General features: G+C 53.6%; 1 protein-coding gene across 4 annotated transcripts in view; it reads left to right on the plus strand.

The window, feature by feature from the left end:
- The first annotated feature begins 6129 nt into the window (after window positions 1–6129).
- The window catches only part of CEP72 (centrosomal protein 72), a 37818-nt gene continuing 26363 nt past the window's right edge, over window positions 6130–17584 (plus strand). For 2 of the 4 annotated variants that reach the window (XR_008525103.2, XR_008525104.2), the window contains exons 1-3: window positions 6198–6310; window positions 13195–13322; window positions 14211–14403. Coding sequence is in view for 2 of the 4 variants with exons in the window: in XM_024247468.3 (XP_024103236.2) it covers window positions 6229–6310; window positions 13195–13322; window positions 14211–14403 (403 nt within the window). In the remaining 2 variants the exon portion in view is untranslated. Of the gene's footprint in view, window positions 6311–13194; window positions 13323–14210; window positions 14404–17584 lie in introns of all 4 variants that reach the window. The other 2 variants (XM_024247468.3, XM_054555311.2) reach the window with 2 other exon arrangements.

Below are 17584 nucleotides of genomic sequence, written 5' to 3' on the forward strand. Positions count from 1 at the left end.
CATGCCTCTGCACTGCCCGCTGGGCTTCTGCTGCCCAGGGATGTGGGGAAAGGCCTTGGAATGGGATGGAGGTCCACGTGTGGGTGTGTGACAGATACCAGAGGATGGAGGTCCACGTGTGGGTGTGTGACAGATACCAGCGGATGGAGGTCCACGTGTGGGTGTGTGACAGATACCAGAGGATGGAGGTCCACGTGTGGGTGTGACAGATACCAGAGGATGGAGGTCCACGTGTGGGTGTCACAGAGGATGGAGGTCCATGTGTGGGTGTGACAGATACCAGTGGATGGAGGTCCACGTGTGGGTGTGTGACAGGTACCGGTGCATGGAGGTCCACGTGTGGGCGTGCAACTGGGTGTGAGACTGTGTGTGGGTGTGTGAGCATGTACGTGAGTGTGCATGTGCACGTACACCTGCGTGTGTATGTGGTGTGAGCAGGTGTGTGAACTGTGAGCGTGTGCACACGTGAACTGGGTGCGAGACTGTGTGTGTGAGCGTGTATATGAGTGTACATGTCCACGTACACCTGCGTGTGTATGTGGTGTGAGCAAGTGTGTGAACTGCGAGCGTGTGCACACGTGAACTGGGTGCGAGACTGTGTGGGTGTGTGAGCGTGTACATGAGTGTGCATGTGCACGTACACCTGCGTGTGTATGTGGTGTGAGCAGATGTGTGAACTGCGAGCGTGTACACACGTGAACTGGGTGCGAGACTGTGTGTGGGTGTGTGAGCGTGTACGTGAGTGTGCATGTCCACGTACACCTGCGTGTGTATGTGGTGTGAGCAGGTGTGTGAACTGCAAGCGTGTGCACACGTGAACTGGGTGCGAGACTGTGTGTGGGTGTGAGCGTGTACGTGAGTGTGCATGTCCACGTACACCTGCGTGTGTATGTGGTGTGAGCAGGTGTGTGAACTGTGAGCGTGTGCACACGTGAACTGGGTGCGAGACTGTGGGTGTGTGAGCGTGTACGTGAGTGTGCATGTGCACGTACACCTGCGTGTGTATGTGGTGTGAGCAGGTGTGTGAACTGCGAGCGTGTGCACACGTGAACTGGGTGTGAGACTGTGTGTGGGTGTGTGAGCATGTACGTGAGTGTGCATGTGCACGTACACCTGCGTGTGTATGTGGTGTGAGCAGGTGTGTGAACTGTGAGCGTGTGCACACGTGAACTGAGCGTGACAGTGCGAATGTGTGTGCTGCAAGTTCCACTGGCCACATGAACGAAGGCGAGGCCACTCCGCTAGGCTGTGGATTTCCAGCCCGGCCACGCTGGTTGCCTGTGTCTTCCTCTCTACACACGATGGAGAAAGAACGATGCAGGATGCATCTCCGAGCTTGGCTCAGGCACCCAGAGGGAGCTGGGTTTGGGTGCAGCTGCTCTGCCTAGCCCTGGCTTGGATGCTGTGAGCTGGGTGGGCCTGGGGTGAGCGCCCGTCCCTGGGGTGGGTGGAGGCCCCCATTTCCGTCTCAAGTCCCCTCACTGCACATCACAGCCTCCTCCCAACCCCGCTCTGTTTAGAGAAAGCCCAGAGGCCCCTCAGGCTGCACCTCCAGCCCTCTTCTCTGACCATATGGGTCTCCCTGTTTCCCTCCGCTGGCCTGGTCTCTGGAGGGCTCACTGAGCCTGCAGTTTGGGACCCACAGGCTTGAGGATTGAGGCTCGGGGCCTGGGAGCCTCCCTGGAATGTTCTAGAAAGCTATGGATGGGGCACCTGTCAGGGAGACAGCACACGGAGAGCCTCTCCCACCTGGGTCCTGCCATAGCGGGCTGGGCCTGTGGGCCTAAAGAGCCGCTCCAGAATTTAACTGGGCCTGAGGGCTGGTGTCCTGTGAGGAGCCCGGGATAGAACCTGGGGACAGACGCCTCCATTAGTCCTTGGGAGCGGCAGGTAGCCCATGGGGTCATTGTGATCACGGTGCGTCGTGGGATGGGGAGGGGTCATCGTGATCACGGCGCGTCGTGGGAGCGTGCGCTGGGATGGGGAGGGGTCGTCGTGATCACGGCGCGTCGTGGGAGCGTGCGCTGGGATGGGGAGGGGTCGTCGTGATCACGGCGCGTCGTGGGAGCGTCCGCTGGGATGGGGAGGGGTCGTCGTGATCACGGCGCGTCGTGGGAGCGTGCGCTGGGATGGGGAGGGGTCGTCGTGATCACGGCGCGTCGTGGGAGCGTGCGCTGGGATGGGGAGGGGTCGTCGTGATCACGGCGCGTCGTGGGAGCGTGCGCTGGGATGGGGAGGGGTCGTCGTGATCACGGCGCGTCGTGGGAGCGTGCGCTGGGATGGGGAGGGGTCGTCGTGATCACGGCGCGTCGTGGGAGCGTGCGCTGGGATGGGGAGGGGTCGTCGTGATCACGGCGCGTCGTGGGAGCGTGCGCTGGGATGGGGAGGGGTCGTCGTGATCACGGCGCGTCGTGGGAGCGTGCGCTGGGATGGGGAGGGGTCGTCGTGATCACGGCGCGTCGTGGGAGCGTGCGCTGGGATGGGGAGGGGTCGTCGTGATCACGGCGCGTCGTGGGAGCGTCCGCTGGGATGGGGAGGGGTCGTCGTGATCACGGCGCGTCGTGGGAGCGTGCGCTGGGATGGGGAGGGGTCGTCGTGATCACGGCGCGTCGTGGGAGCGTGCGCTGGGATGGGGAGGGGTCGTCGTGATCACGGCGCGTCGTGGGAGCGTGCGCTGGGATGGGGAGGGGTCGTCGTGATCACGGCGCGTCGTGGGAGCGTGCGCTGGGATGGGGAGGGGTCGTCGTGATCACGGCGCGTCGTGGGAGTGTGCGCTGGGATGGAAAGGAGGTCATCGTGGGAGCGTGTGTTGAGATGAGGAGGGGTCATCGTGATGATGGCACAGCGCACTCTCCTCTGGTCTAGGTTTAGGGATGCCAGTGAGACCCGCTGAAGCGTTGGGGGCCCTACCCGAGGTGAGGCGTGCCCACGTCTGGGGACTCCTGTCTTGGGGCCCCTCCCGGGAGAACCACCCCCCTCCTCTGGCAGGAAACCCCCGAAGCTGTGGAGGAGCCCTGGGCCCACAGACTGTATCCCTGCTGCTGGGGACCCCAGGCCTGTGCGGGTGCCGCTGCCATGGGGCTGATGGGGCCCAGCCCTGGCACCTCAGCCCCTGCCTTTGCTTTCCTGGCTTCTCTGCGCCTGTGTGCCTTCGTGGCCCCACTCCAGGCCGGAAGGCTCCCGCGCCTCCATGGATCTTCACGATGTGGCCAACCATAGTGAGCACCGTGAGGAAGTGGAGACAGACACAACGTTCAGCAGCAGAAGACAGGATACTAAAGTTGGGTTTGGTTTGTGATCTAACGTGACCATTAAAAGTGTTTAATAAACAACGTTAAAGACTACTTAGTGGCAGATGCATACAGCAATGCTTAGCATAACCTCATGACTGTCAATATGCACAGGCTTGAGAAACACCTGCAGAATACATGTGGGCATGTTAGCGTGGGTTATCTCAGCAGGGTGGCATATCGAATCTCGATCCTTTCTGTAGTGTCTATATTTTCTACAGTGAAGCTGGGATACTTTGGTGAGCAGAGGCATTGTTTTCAAAGTTCCCATTGGTACTTCCATCACATCCCCGTGTGGTTCTGTCCTGGACTGGCTGCCCACTGAGGTCCCACTTGCCCTGCCCTGCCCTGCCCTGCCCTGTCTGGCCAGCTGGGTACCTGCCCAGGAGGAAGAGGTTCAGTGTTTGGGGCCTGTGTTATGTCCTGAAAAGCCACTTCTGTTGGGTGAGGGCCCATGAGGCCTTCAGTTTGCTGTCATCGTGTGCTTCTGAAGAGCCAGGATGCTGTCCACTGTTCTCTGTCTTCTGGCTGGACAGAATTCCACTCAGTGCATATCAGGGGCAGTGATGGGGCTGCGGGTGTGAGGGCTCAGCTGTGCCCTGAACTCCTTCGCAGTCTTGCAGGAGGGGTCATGGAGCCATATCTGGGTTTGCAATTTTTGGAAAGTTACGTGACAGTCTGCACTCAGGAATGCTGAGTGTTCGGCAGACCCCATGAACAGTGATCAAATATGATGCTGTGTGTCCCACAGCCTAAGGGCTGTGGCAGAGACCAGGAGGGCCATCAGCTCCTACAGCTCTCGAGTCCAACTCAGGGCTCCTCCTTGCTGACTTCCCTGGGTTATCAGTGGAGACAGCCACCCTCCCACAGAGCACCTGCCTGAGATGGGCCAGGCCGCCCCCTGTGCCCTGGCTCTTGCTGCATATGCTGAGGTCAGCACAGAGGCGCCCTTGGACACCAGCATGCCCTCGGGTTTGCAGCTCGTCAAATATCCCATGAAGGCAATCTGGCCAAATGTGCTCTAACACCACTGGACCAAGGGAACGTCTTGGGCTGAACAGATGCAGCCTTGCATCCACCGCCTGCCACCACCCTCTGTGTACACCCCCTGCACACACCTCTGCACACACTCCCCGTGCACACTGTTGCACACACCTCCTGCACATAGCTTCTGCACACAGCCTGTGTACACTCCCTGCACAGATCCCCTGCACATACCTCCCACACACATCTTCTGCACAAACCCTGTGTATCCCCCTTGCACACACCTCTACACATACCTTCACACACCATGTATACCCCTGCACACACCTCTGCACACACCTCCTGCACACACCTTGTGTACACCCCCTGCACACTGTTGTACACACCTCCTGCACATAGCCCCTACACACACCTCTGCACACACCCCCTGCACACACTATTGCACACACCCCCACACATAGCCCCTGCACACACCTCCTGCACACACTGTTGCACACCCCCACACATAGCCCCTGCACACACCCTCTGCACACACCTCCTGCAGTTTCCCACACCCCCACACATAGCCCCTGCACACACCCTTTGCACACACCTCCTGCACATACCTCTGCACACACCCCTTGCACATACACCCTGTATATACCCCCTGCATACTCCTTATGTACACCACTGCACATACTCCCTGCACAGACCCTGTGTGCATCCTCTGCACACACCCCTTGTGTATACTGTCTGCACACACCCCCTACATGTACACCCTCTGCACACTCCTCCTGCATACACCCCATGTACACCTTCTGCACACACTCCCTGCACACATTCTGAGTACAACTCCTGCACACCCTGTGTACAACTTCTGCACACACCCCCTGCACACACCCCCTACACATTCCCCTACACACTCCCCTACACCATCCACACACACTCCCTGCACACACTCCCCGTGTACACCCTCTGCCTGTGTATACCCTCGTCTAATACCACCATACGTACCCCCACTACCCTCCCTTGTGTATCACCCCCCAGGCTATGACATACCAGGGACGTTGCCAACGACCTGGTCTAATCTGGGGTGAGGGTTTCTGGGTGCCCCTAGACACCAGGAGTAAGGCAGGGAGGGGACACCCCTGGGGCTCTGGACTCACTCCACCAGGCACTGGGCCACAGTGGTACGGTGACACAGTAGATGTTTTGAGCGAGATTAAAGTCTTCCCAATAAACAGGCTGAACTCTGTCTTCCTTGAAAGCTCTGTAGAAGGACCTCACAGGGATAAACACAGCGAGACCCTCCAGGGCGCGGTCAGCCATGAGACACAGTGCTGGGCCTGTGACATCTCTGGAGGTTCTGGGCTGAAGAAGGACCGGCCGTGGGGAGTGACTGGCTGGGGAGAAGCTCAGCTCCCGCCCACCTCTGGGAGGCCCGGGGCTGGACGGGACGTGCAGCAGACAAGGCTCCGGGCGGGTGCTGGGGGGTCTGGAGGGGTCCCCTCGTGGGGGTCGGGTGGGGGGGGGGAGTCTAGGTGAGTCGGGGGTGCCTGAGGGCGCTGAGTTCAGGGTGGGAGCGGAGTGTGGATGGGGCACGGTCCCCACGCCCACCACCAGCCGCGATTCCACCGCGCCTACTCGCGGTTTCCCCGGGAGGACACGGCATATGTCAAGGACCTGGGCCTAGAAGGCGGCCGCGCCCAGGGAAGCCTTGACAGGGCGCTATCTGGGGCGCGGGCTGGGGTCGCGTGGCCAGTACCTGGGGGAACCGCCATTCAGGAGACCCCCCGCCAGGCTCTTGGTTCCGCCCACGCAAGTCCCGCCCCCTCCCCCAGCCACGCGCCCCGCCCCGCCGCGCAGGCCCCGCCCCGTCCCGCCAGGCTCTTGGTTCTGCCGACGCAGGTCCCGCCCCTCTCTTAGCCTCGCCCCGCCTGCCGCGCAGGCGCCGTCCGAGGGCTCCGTTTGAAACATGGCGCGGGCTGGCCCTCGGCTGGTGCTGAGCGAGGAGGCGGTTCGGGCGAAGAGCGGCCTAGGGCCTCACCGCGACCTGGGTGCGCCGGAGGGCGGGCGGGGGTGCAAGCGTGAGGTGGCGGGGGGTAGGTGCCGAGCTTCCCGGGGCGGCGGCGGACGGTGGGCAGGCGGGACCCGTCTACGCAGGCGCCGCGGGCGTCCGGAACGGTCGCGGGCGGACGGGCGGGGCGCGCGTGCCCAGGTGAGGGACCCACCCCCCGTGCCCAGGTGCGGCCCCTGCCGGCGTTCGGGTCCCGGCGTCCCGGCCCCTGACTGTATATCGGGTCTCTGTGGTTCCGTGACTGGGCGTTACATCCGCTGAGAAGAGGGAGCCAGCCTTGCTGTCCAGGAGCGCAGCCCGCCCTCCCGCTGGGGACCCCCTCCCTGGTTCTCCTGGGCCCACTCTGTGGTGATTGTTGCGCTCGGCCTTCTTGAGGATGTTGGTGGCCGGTTTCCTTCTTTTCGGCTTATTTTTGTCTGGTTTTGGCGTCAGGGTGAAGCCGAACTCATACACTATTGAGAAGTGTTGCCTTCTCTCATATTTAGAAGAAGTTCTGTAGAGTGTGTGCTCATTGTTTGAATGTTTCCTGGAATTTTCCAGTGAAACCATATGGACATGTCAATTTCTGTTTTTGAAGCTTTTAAATAACAAATTCTCTGGTTGTTAGAGAACCGTTCATATTAGTTCACCGCGAGTCTTGGCTGTGTGGGGTTTTGTGGAGTTGGCTTATTTGAGCTAACTTATGGAGTGTGTGTGTAGAGTTGTTCCTGGTGTGCTGTTGTTAGCCTGTTAATGTCTGTGTATGGTCTGCAGGTGTTACTGGACCAACAGGTTCAGTCAGGTGCTGTGGGGGCCACAGGCCAATACACTGAGACAGTGGGGTTTGCAGCAGAGAAAGAGTTTAATGCTAGCAGGGAGGGAGGTGGAAGGAGGCCTCAATCCATCTCCCCAAGGAGATCTGAGCGGTTTTTTTTTTTTTTTTTAGACGGAGTCTCACTCTGTCGTCCAGGTTGGAGTGCAGTGGCACAATCTCAGCTCACTGCAACCTCCACCTCCCAGGTTCAAGTGATTCACTCAGCCTCCTGAGTAGCTGGGATTACAAGCGCGCACCACCATGCCCAGCTAATTTTTTATACTTTTAGTAGAGATGGGGTTTCACCATGTTGGCCAGGCTGGTCTTGAACTCCTGATCTCAGGTGATCCACCCTGCCTTGGCCTCCCAAAGTGCTGGGATTACAGGCATGAGCCACCACACCCAGCCTGAGCTGGGGGTTTTAGGGGAATAGGATTGTGAGGGGCTGGAAAACTGGTGTTGTCAATTGGTGGAGGTAAGGGCCGTGGAATTATCAGGGTGTGGAAACTGCATTCTTTGATGAATCCGCTTGTGGGGTCCTTTAGACCAGCTGGCATCAGTCCCCAGGTCCTGAAAGAATATCTCAAATGGAAAACTTAACAATTTATAATGTCCAGGTTATTATCTGTAGAGTAGTTAAGGGGAACTGTAACCTCGTGACAACGTCCACGTGATCCTGAGGCAGTAGGCTCCACAGGGCTCTGAGGAAGCAGGTGAGAGGGCAGCTGACCTCGGAACACGCCGAGTCCTCCCTTCTTCCCTGATTAGTGCTACAAGGTTTACAGGGATATCCCTTTTCTGTTCCTGATATTGATCATCTGTGTATTCTTTCTTTTTTAGTCTTGCTAGAGGCTTGTGAATGTTATTGATAGTTTCAAAGAACCGACTTTGGGTTTGATTTTTCTCCAGTGTTTTTCTAGTTTCAAATTTCATTGATTTCTGCTTTTTTTTTATTTCCTTCTTTCTGCTTGCTTTGCATTTATTTTATACTTTTTCTAGATTCTTGAGGCAAAACTGTAGTTTATTGATTTGAGACTTTCTTATTTTCTATTATAAATAGTGCCACAAGTTTCTCTCTAAGCACTACTTTAGCTGTATCCACAAATTTTGTTATGTTGTATTTTAATTTTCATCCAGTTCAGCATATTTTAAGAATTTCCCTTGATACTTCCTGTTTGACCTGTGAATTTTTTTTTTTTTTTTTTTTTTTTTGAGGTGGCGTCTCACTTTGTCACCCAGGCTGGAGTGAAGTGGCACAATCTTGGCTCACTGAAAGCTCTGCCTCCCGGGTTCGTGCCATTCTCCTGCCTCAGCCTCCAGAGTAGCTGGAACTCCTGACCTCATGATCCGCCCACCTCGGCCTCCCAAAGTGCTGGGATTACAGGCATGAGCCACCGCGCCCGGCCTGACTTGTGGATTTTTAAGGAGTATGTTTTTAACGTTCCATGTGTGGATATTTTCCTGTGTGATTCCATTATGGCCAGAACATAATCTGTATGATTTTAATTCTTTTAAATTTGTCAAGGTTTGTTTTATGATCCAGCATCTGGTCTATGTTGTTGAATGTTCCAGGTGCACTTGAATGTGTGTGTATTCTGTTGTTGAGTGGAGTGTTATGTAAATACATAAATATCAATTAGATCCTGTTGGTTGATGGTATTGTTCAGTTCTTCTGTATCCTTGCTGATTTTCTGTCTAGTGACTCTATTAATGACTGAGAGAGGGGTCTGGAACCCTTAACTGTAATTGTGGATTTGTCTATTTCTTTTTTCACTTTATATGTTTTGAAGCTCTGTTTGTTGAATTACATAGCTAGGATTTTTATACCTTCTTAGTGGACTGACCCTTTTAGTATATGTAGTCTTCCTGGTTTTTTTTTTTTTTTTTTTTTTTTTGAGACAGAGTTTCCTTCTTATCCCCCAGGCTGGAGTGCAGTGGCACGATCTTGGGTCACTGCAACCTCCGCCTCCCGGGTTCACATGATTCCTCTGCTTCAGCTTCCCGAGTAGCTGGGATTACAGGCACCTGCCACCATGCCTGCCTAATTTTTGTATTTTTAGTAGAGACGGGGTTTCACCATGTTGGCCAGACTAGTCTCGAACTCCTGGCCTCAGGTGATCTCTGCTGGGCTCCCAAAGTGCTGGGATTACAAGCGTGAGCCACGGTGCCTGGGCCTTGTTCCTCTTTTTCCCTGGTAATTTTCTTTGTTGAGACATCTGTCTTATTTGATATTACTGTTGTTACTGTAGCTTCTTTTGATTGGTTTTTGCATGGAGTATCTTTTCCTATCCACTTGCTTTGAACTTTGAACCTACCTGTATCTTTATATTTGAAATTAGTTTCCTGGTTTATTATTTTTATTCACTCTGCTAATCTCTGTCTTGTAGTAGTGTTTTAGGCCATTTACATTTAATCTAATTGTTAAATATTAGAACTTAAGTGTGCCATTTTATTGTTTTTTGATTGTTTCCTGTGTTTTTTCTTCTGTTTCCCTTTTCCTGCCTCCTGTGACTTACTCGAAAATTTTTAGTATCTCATTTTGATTTATCTGTTATGTTTTGGTGTATATCTCCTTCTATGGTTTTCATAGTGGTGGCTATACAAATTACAATGTATTTGTGGAGTTCAACACAGTTTACTTGTACAGATATTTTACCATTTCTAAGTGAAATATAGAAACTTTATCACCATTTAGGTCTCTATCCTCTCCCCTTTACAATTTAGTTGTCTTAAATATTTCTTCTGCATACCTTGAGAACCGTATTAATATTATGATTTTTTTAAATACCTAGCCTTTGCAATAACTCAGGAGGAAACATATTTATCTGCATGTTTATCTGTTCCGTTATTTTTTCTTCATTCCACGATGCTCTAGGTTTCTTTCTTTGGTTTTTCCTTTATATTTGAAAAAATTTCTTCAGCAGTTGTCTTAGGGCAGGTCTGCTTGTGACAGGTTCTCTTAGTTTTTCTCTGCGGTTTTACAGTTTTCATCTGTCATCTCTATTTTGCTGTTAAACTGCTCTTGTGATTTTTTGTTATTGTATTTTTCTTTGAAATTTCTATTTGTTTCTTCTTTATCTTCTGTTTCTTTGCTAAGACTATTTTTTCCTTTGTCTCAAGTGTTTGTAATTGCTCATTGAAGTATTTTTTATGACAGTCACTTTAAAATCCTTGTTAGACCTGACTGCTGTGTTCTCTCTTGGTGGTATCTGTTGATTGACTGTGTTTTCTCATTCAAATTGCCATTTTTCTGGTTCTTGGTCATTTTTTATCATATTGTGGACATGCTGGGTATGATGCCATGAGACTCTGTTTCCTGTTTAAATCCCCTTACTTGAGAAGACTCCTCACTCGAGCCTGCTGGGTGCCACCTTGTTGCTGGGACGGTCGTGGAGCTCCTGCCTCACCCACGGCCTCTGGCAGACCCTACTGGCTGGGAGGGTGAAGGGCACCACCTCGTTCTAGCCAGGCTGGGACAGCAGTCAGGATCCATTCTGACACCCTGGTGCTGGCTGCTGCACAAGGCCAGGTGGACGGGGTGTGTGTGTGTGTGTGTGTGTGTGTGTGTGTGTGTGTGTGTGTGTGTGTGTGTGTGTGTGTGTGTTCGTTCGAGTGGGGGTTTACTTGCAGGAGGGCTGATGATGTGAAGAGAGTCTGTCCTGCAAGGCCCCTGCTGGTGCCAGGTGGACGAGGGGTGTGTGTGTGTGTGTGTGTGGTTGTGTGTGTGTGTATGTGTGTGTGTGTGCTTTGCTTGCAGGAGGGCTGATGATGTGAAGAGAGTCTGTCCTGCAAGGCCCCTGCTGGTGCCAAGTGGACGAGGGGTGTGTGTGTGTGTGTGTGTGTGTGTGCGTGTGTGTGTGTGTGTGTGTGCGCTTTGCTTGCAGGAAGGCTGATGATGTGAAGAGAGTCTGTCCTGCAAGGCCCCTGCTGGTGCCAAGTGGACGAGGGGTGTGTGTGTGTGTGTGTGGTTGTGTGTGTGTGGTTGTGTGGGTGGGTGGGGGTTTGCTTGCAGGAGGGCTGATGATGTGAACAGTGTGTGTGGTTGCAGGAGGGCTGATGATGTACAGAGAGTCTGTCCTGCCAGGCCCTTCCTGGTCCTTTGGCCATCGAGAGCAGGCTTACGGTTTTTGGTCTTTTGGTGTTTCTGGGCTGCCGGCTTCTGTGGCACCCGGAGTGGGATGTGTAGTAGATAAGCATAAACAAAACCCCAGAGTCAAGCCAGGGACTCAGCGCTGGGTTCTCTCTCAAGTGCCGAGGCCCCTGGCTGGTTGGCTTCTGTTCCTTTCAGTCCCCCAATGCTTGTTCCATATATTTTCATCCAGGGCGGTGGGTCTAATATGCAGGAGGAGCAGGGTGAAATGTGTTCCCTCCATGTTGCCTGGAAGTGGAAGAGCTCAAACCAAATTTTAAACTTAATCAGAACATATTCTGGTTGGGCGTGGTGACTCATGCCTATAGTCCCGACACTTTGGGAGGCCGAGGCGGATGGATCACTTGAGGTCAGGAGTTCGAGACCAGCCTGGCCAACATGGTCAGGAAACTACAAGACTGTCACAGAAACCCTTTTCTTTCAGAAACATGAGCCAAAGGTCACTACCCCTTGTCCCCTCCTGACCCTGTCCCGGTGGCGGGGTGTGGGAGACAATGAGCTGCTTGTCCTATGTGCCTCCAAGTGGGGCAAAACCAGGCAGCATCCTGCTGTTTAGCTGCACCTGAGATGATGCCTGAGGGCTACCTGAGGAAACAGGGAAACGTGGGGTTTTAGTAGAAACGCCATCTCTACTAAAAATACAAAAATTAGCCGGATGTGGTGGCTCGTCCCTGTAATCCCAGCTACTCAGGAGACTGAGGCGGGAGAATCACTTGAACCCAGGAGGTGGAGGTTACAGTGAGCCAAGATCGCACCACGGTACTCCAGCCTGGGCAACAGAGTAAGACTCCATCTGAAAACAAAAACAAAAAAACCAAAACATTCTAAAACATAAATGTTCCCAGGAAAGCATTGATGTATTCAGATCTAAACTGCCTTTTTGATTATGGAAACTTTCATCTTGTAGTTAACGCTGATGTAATGACTGCTTATGGGGTGCACGGAGCTTGCACAGCCCGACCACAGTTGTAACAGGAGGACAGCAGACAGGTTACCCGACTAGTGGGTTTCAGATGGTGGTGGCTCCCAGGGGTGACAGAATTGAGCAGCCAGAAGTGGAGGCAGGAGATGAATTAGAGGCGTGTTCCTGGGGAGAGACGGTTTTGGAGGGAGAGGCAGTAAAGGTGGGAAGAAGCGTGTGGGCTTGGAGGTATTGTAGAGACAAACATAAGCTGAAACTTCAGGTACGTTCCTTGCTCGTCAGTGCTGATATTCCAACTCCAAAGGAGTTGCACTGGGTTCTAGGTGCCTCTTTCAGATTACAAGGATACATATCTCTCTAAGAAAAGCTGAAAATACAGAAATGTGTAAGGGAGAAAATAAAGGGATTTATTCCACAATAGGACACATGTGTTAACATTTGTCTTTCAATCTTTTTACATATACTGTTAGAGGAAGAAATGTTTTGAATGACCCTTGTCAGGCACGGTGAGGAAGGCTGTATTCAGAACCACTGAGGTGGGCCTGGGGCCACTGCGCTGGGATTTTGCAGTGGGGGAGAGATATGGAGCTCAACTCCAAGTACAGCAGGGGCCGGGGGGAGTTTATAGCCGAGGATCAGGGTGGGGGCAGTGGATGGAAAATGACTGAGAGGACACATGAGGAGTAAGGGGATTTGGGCTAAACCAACTGAACAGGATTATTGCAAAAGAGAGGCCAGGGTGACCAGACACCACCTGTGGGATCTGGGGATGAGGAACCTGAGCAGATATTGAGGGTGGGGGTTTTGGCCGCACTAAACTGGACTTTACAATGAAGGGCACAGATGGCCGAGAAGAAGATTCAGGAGCCTGAGTAAAGTTGAATTAAACCAAGAATCTGTGTCAGTTTCTACTGTATATCCAAACACCAAGAACTTGACCGTTATTATAATTGTTTTCAAAATAAAAGATTAAAATCTCGTAATTTTTTTTATTCTTAGCTGAGCTTCGGTCATTGTCTATTCCTGGAACTTACCAAGAGAAGATTACCCACCTGGGACATTCTCTGATGAGTTTAACAGGTCTGAAATCTTTGGATCTCTCGCGCAACTCCTTGGTGAGTCTGGAGGTAAGTTTTAGGTCTCTTTCTTAAAATTTATTGCTACCAACATCAATGGAAAGTCCATTCACAGCAGAAACGGAGTCTGTTTTGTAACCCTCTGCTTACACCTGTAAACAGTACACTTTGTGTTGTGTGTTTTTGTGTTTACCGTGGGCTATATTTCATACACATCACGTTACGTTGTGTTGTAGCCCTCTGATGACAATGGTTATATCTTTAAAGGAAATGAAATGAGACCCCAGAGACTTACTGAGTGGCAGTGCAGTGGGCCTGGGGCTGCCTTCTGGGCTCCTGGCGGGGTCACCCTGGAGGGAGATGCCTGGATGGTGGTGAGGGGAGCTGTGCACACCTGCCATGGCCTGATTGGCCCGGACAGAACCGTGGGATGCGCCTGCCCTGCGCCTGGTGCCTGAGCATTATGGAGGCCGTGTCTGACACCAGCTCGGCTCGGGAGTCTGCTCCAAGTCAGATGCGGACCCAGCCCAGGCTACACCCAGTGCTGCCTCATCTTTTCCCCTTCCCAGGCCTCAGCTTTCTCATCTGTGAAGCGGGGGCCCTGATGGTTCTCACCCTGTAGGGCGGCGTGTGGATTAAATGAAATTGTGCGTGCAAATCACTCAGCGTGGTGCATGCTGAGGCCTCAGTAGATATTAGCTGTGCTTAGTTGCGTCACGCTGCGGCACATGTGGGTTCCATAAACGACCATCTCACCACGTGGGGCCCAGAGAACTTCACAGATGAGAACGTGTTTCATTTTTCTACTTTTCCTGGTAACGACATGTATTCATTGCAAATGAGTTTATTAAGTTGGTTGGTCAGTGTGTGTTGCTGGCTTCTTTCACTGTGTTTCTTTTTTAAAGTGTGAACGAATTCACTGTGTTTTCCTGTTGACAGGGCATTCAGTACCTGACTGCGTTGGAGAGTCTCAATCTCTACTACAACTGCATCTCCTCGTTGGCAGAAGTGTTTCGGCTCCACGCCTTAACCGAGCTCATGGACGTGGACTTCCGGCTGAACCCCGTGGTGAAGGTTGAGCCTGACTACCGCCTTTTTGTTGTGCACCTGCTCCCCAAGCTCCGGCAGCTGGGTAGGCATCAGGCAGGGCCATCCTCACGCTTTTGTCCCCGCGGGGTATGGGAGTCGGGGAGTCGTAGTGGGTGTCTGTGTGCTCAACGTCACATGCTTGATTCCTTCTGGAACAGGGAGTTGGTTTTCTACACTGATGGTTTGAGTTCCTGCAGACACACAGCTCTAGCGGCCCTGTGTCTGGACAGGACAGGGCTGGAAGGAGAGCACCCTGGGAGGGCGCAGGGCTGGGGCCGTGGGAGCACAGCCCTGGACCAGGCTGCTCTGTCCTGTTCCGGTGCTCTGTGTCATGGCTGTTGGACTTGGGCACGTTCCTGAACATCTCCTGTCCCGTTTCCTCGTGTAGCCCCCGGGTATCCTCTCAGGTGCAGCTAAACAGCAGGACGCTGCCTGGTTTTGCCCCACTTGGAAGCGCACAGGACAAGCAGCTCGTCCCCCACACCCCGCCACTGGGACAGGGTCGGGAGGGGACGTGCAGTGACCTTTGGATCATGCTCCTGAAAGAAAAGGGTTTCCATGACAGTCTTGTAGGCAGAACTTCCAGGGCCCCCACAGCGATGCCAAGTAGGGAGGGTCCCTGGGTTGGAGCAGCTGCAGGTCACCTTCCCGTCTGCCTCCTGCCTCCCCAGAGGCATTGTTGCTGTTGCTGTTGCTGTGAGCACCTGGTGGTGTCTCTGCTGACCCCACCCCGAGTCAGAGATCCAGGAGAGAGAGCTGGGGCCTCAGCCCAGGGGCACACTGACCAGAGTCCATGGGGAAGAAGAGGGTGCAGGGTCTCTTACCTCAGTCCTCCTGTGTGAAGTGGGGGGATAAGAATGCCGTGTTGACATGTTGTGGCGGGGAGACCTGAGTTAATATCTGTAAGCTCCCAGACTGCCTGGCATGGCTAGGGGCCTATAAACGTTCACTGGTTATGTCTGTTGTTAGGGTCAGACCTACCATGCACCACTGTTCAAAAGCTGCGCCCCCTTCTGAACCTAGGACCTTATCAAAAACAAAAGAATCACAGAGTCCCGACTACCTTGTTAGAACAAAAGACCAACAGAATCACAGAGGACAGAACACTTTCCCCACTGCGAGTGCCCTGAACAGGCTGTTTTCCACGGCTGTGGGGAACATTCAGGTTCTTTTAGAGAACTGAGATTTATATGTCAATTTCAAGTAAACAGCAGCTGAAGGAGGCCCCGCAGCTGAAGCACGTTGGTGGGTGATGTGCCTGGCCCCTGGGTACTGTCCGTTGTGGGCGTCGGGACTGAGGGCCAGCTGGGGTTTTGCCACCCACCAGATGAACACCCAGCAGCCCTCGCCCTGTCAGCCCCATGAAGTTCTTGTGACGTCAGCAAAGCTGCACACAGGAGGTGGGAAAACAGGTAGAGGAGCACCTGAGTGCCTCAGCGAGTAGACTGGGCAGGCTGTCTGGGGCCATCGTGGAGCCATGCGGGGCCATGTCACCTCGTCACGGGGGACTGGCCTGTGGTGTCTTGACGGTGACGTGATCACACATGTGTTTGTAAATGGAATTCTCACATTTTATTTTATTTTTGAGACATAGTCTCGCTTCGTCACCCAGGCTGGAGTGCAGTGGCGTGATCTCAGCTCACTGCAACCTCTGCTTCCTGGGTTCAAGCAATACTCCTGCCTCAGCCTCCCAAGTAGCTGGGATTACAGGCGCGTGCCACCTTGCCCTGCTAATTTGTGTCTTTTTAGTAGAGATGGGGTTTTGCCATGTTGGCCAGGCTGGTTTCGAACTCCTGGCCTCAAGTGATCTGCCCACCCTGGCCTCCCAAAGTGCTGGGAATACAGACGTGGGCCACTGAGCCTGGCCAAATTCTAACATTTCAAACTGCTCTGCTTTGCTACTTGGAGAAGTTTCTGGAGATGCTGGAAAGAGCTGTCAGCATGCAGCATACACACCCTCTGTTTGGTGACAGTGTAAGTTAGTGGTATGGATTGAAATCTGTTTAAAGGAGTCCTTGTAAGAATGCCCCAGTCTACCACAGTTTGACCATTTTTTAGTAACTAACAATCAAAACAATTTTTCTCTGACCTTCTAAAAGTGACTTGAGGAGCTGACAGTATCCCTGGGTCCTGGTGGACTTTGCTTCTGCAGGAGCTCAGCTCCCCTGGGCACTGGGGGCTGGCAGTTGGCAGTGGCAGGAGCATCGGATGGGAGGGCAGCGACTGGGGTGCATTTGCTGCTCTGCAAGGGCTGGGAGGCGCTCAGGGCGTCTGTGTGGCCAAAGCGAGACCTAGCTCCCAGCATCACTGACAGGGAAGACCCTGGCTCACCCTCTCATGTGGCAAGTGCTGGGCCCTGGACAGGCTCTGCTGCTGGCCTTCCAGAGCCTGAGCAGTGTGGATACAGCTCTGTGCTGCAGCTCTTGGCAGCGAGGAGCGCCTCCTTGGGAGCATGCGGCGTGCATGCGTGGTGCTGGCCACCTGAGAGCCTGGCTGCTCTGCCTGACACTCTTCCCCCTGGGATGGGGCCGTGGACATTAACAGTGGACCCCCCAAGACACACTGACTGTTTCCAAACCCAATTAGGATTTCGCTGTTTAATTATAAGAGGTTTGGGAGGAATAGGCGCCTGTTTTGTAGTGTTTATTTGGCTGATTAACCAAGTAACTCATAAACAGTTGAGTTTGGCTGTTTCAGAAGCTACAGTCCTTATTCTGGGTAATTTTTGGAATCTTCAGTTCTAAATCATTGCCTCTGTCATCCAAGTTTTAGATTCAGAATCTTAGTGTTTCTGCAGAGAAGGAGCACAGCAGTTTTCCCGCAAGTGACAGATGCTTCCAGCAGTGCCGCTGGCAGTCAGAGGCACTTCGGGAACCACGGAGGTGCTGGGCCCTGGGACGGCCTGCTGCCCCGCATGGTGCCTCCCGGAGGGGGCTCGGTCCTTGGCTCCGCGTGGGTCATGGAAAGGCCCTGGTGGTGGAGGAGGCAGATAGCAAGGGCCTGCGTGTGGGGTGGAGGCGGCGTCTGGAGAGACCACGCCAGCAGGAGAGGGTGGGCTTGGGGTGAAGGTGAGTTCAGTTGGCTTCGGACATGCTGCATTAGAATTTACACAACAGTCCAGAGAAATGTTCTTGGAGTACGGGATTTGGAACTGACTCAGAAGTGAAGCAAAGTCTTGGTGGGCAGAGAGCTATGTGTCGTTAGTGTGGCGCGGGTGAAGGCCG

Source organism: Pongo abelii, chromosome 4, assembly GCF_028885655.2.
Source record: "Pongo abelii isolate AG06213 chromosome 4, NHGRI_mPonAbe1-v2.0_pri, whole genome shotgun sequence".
Lineage (NCBI taxonomy): Eukaryota > Metazoa > Chordata > Mammalia > Primates > Hominidae > Pongo > Pongo abelii.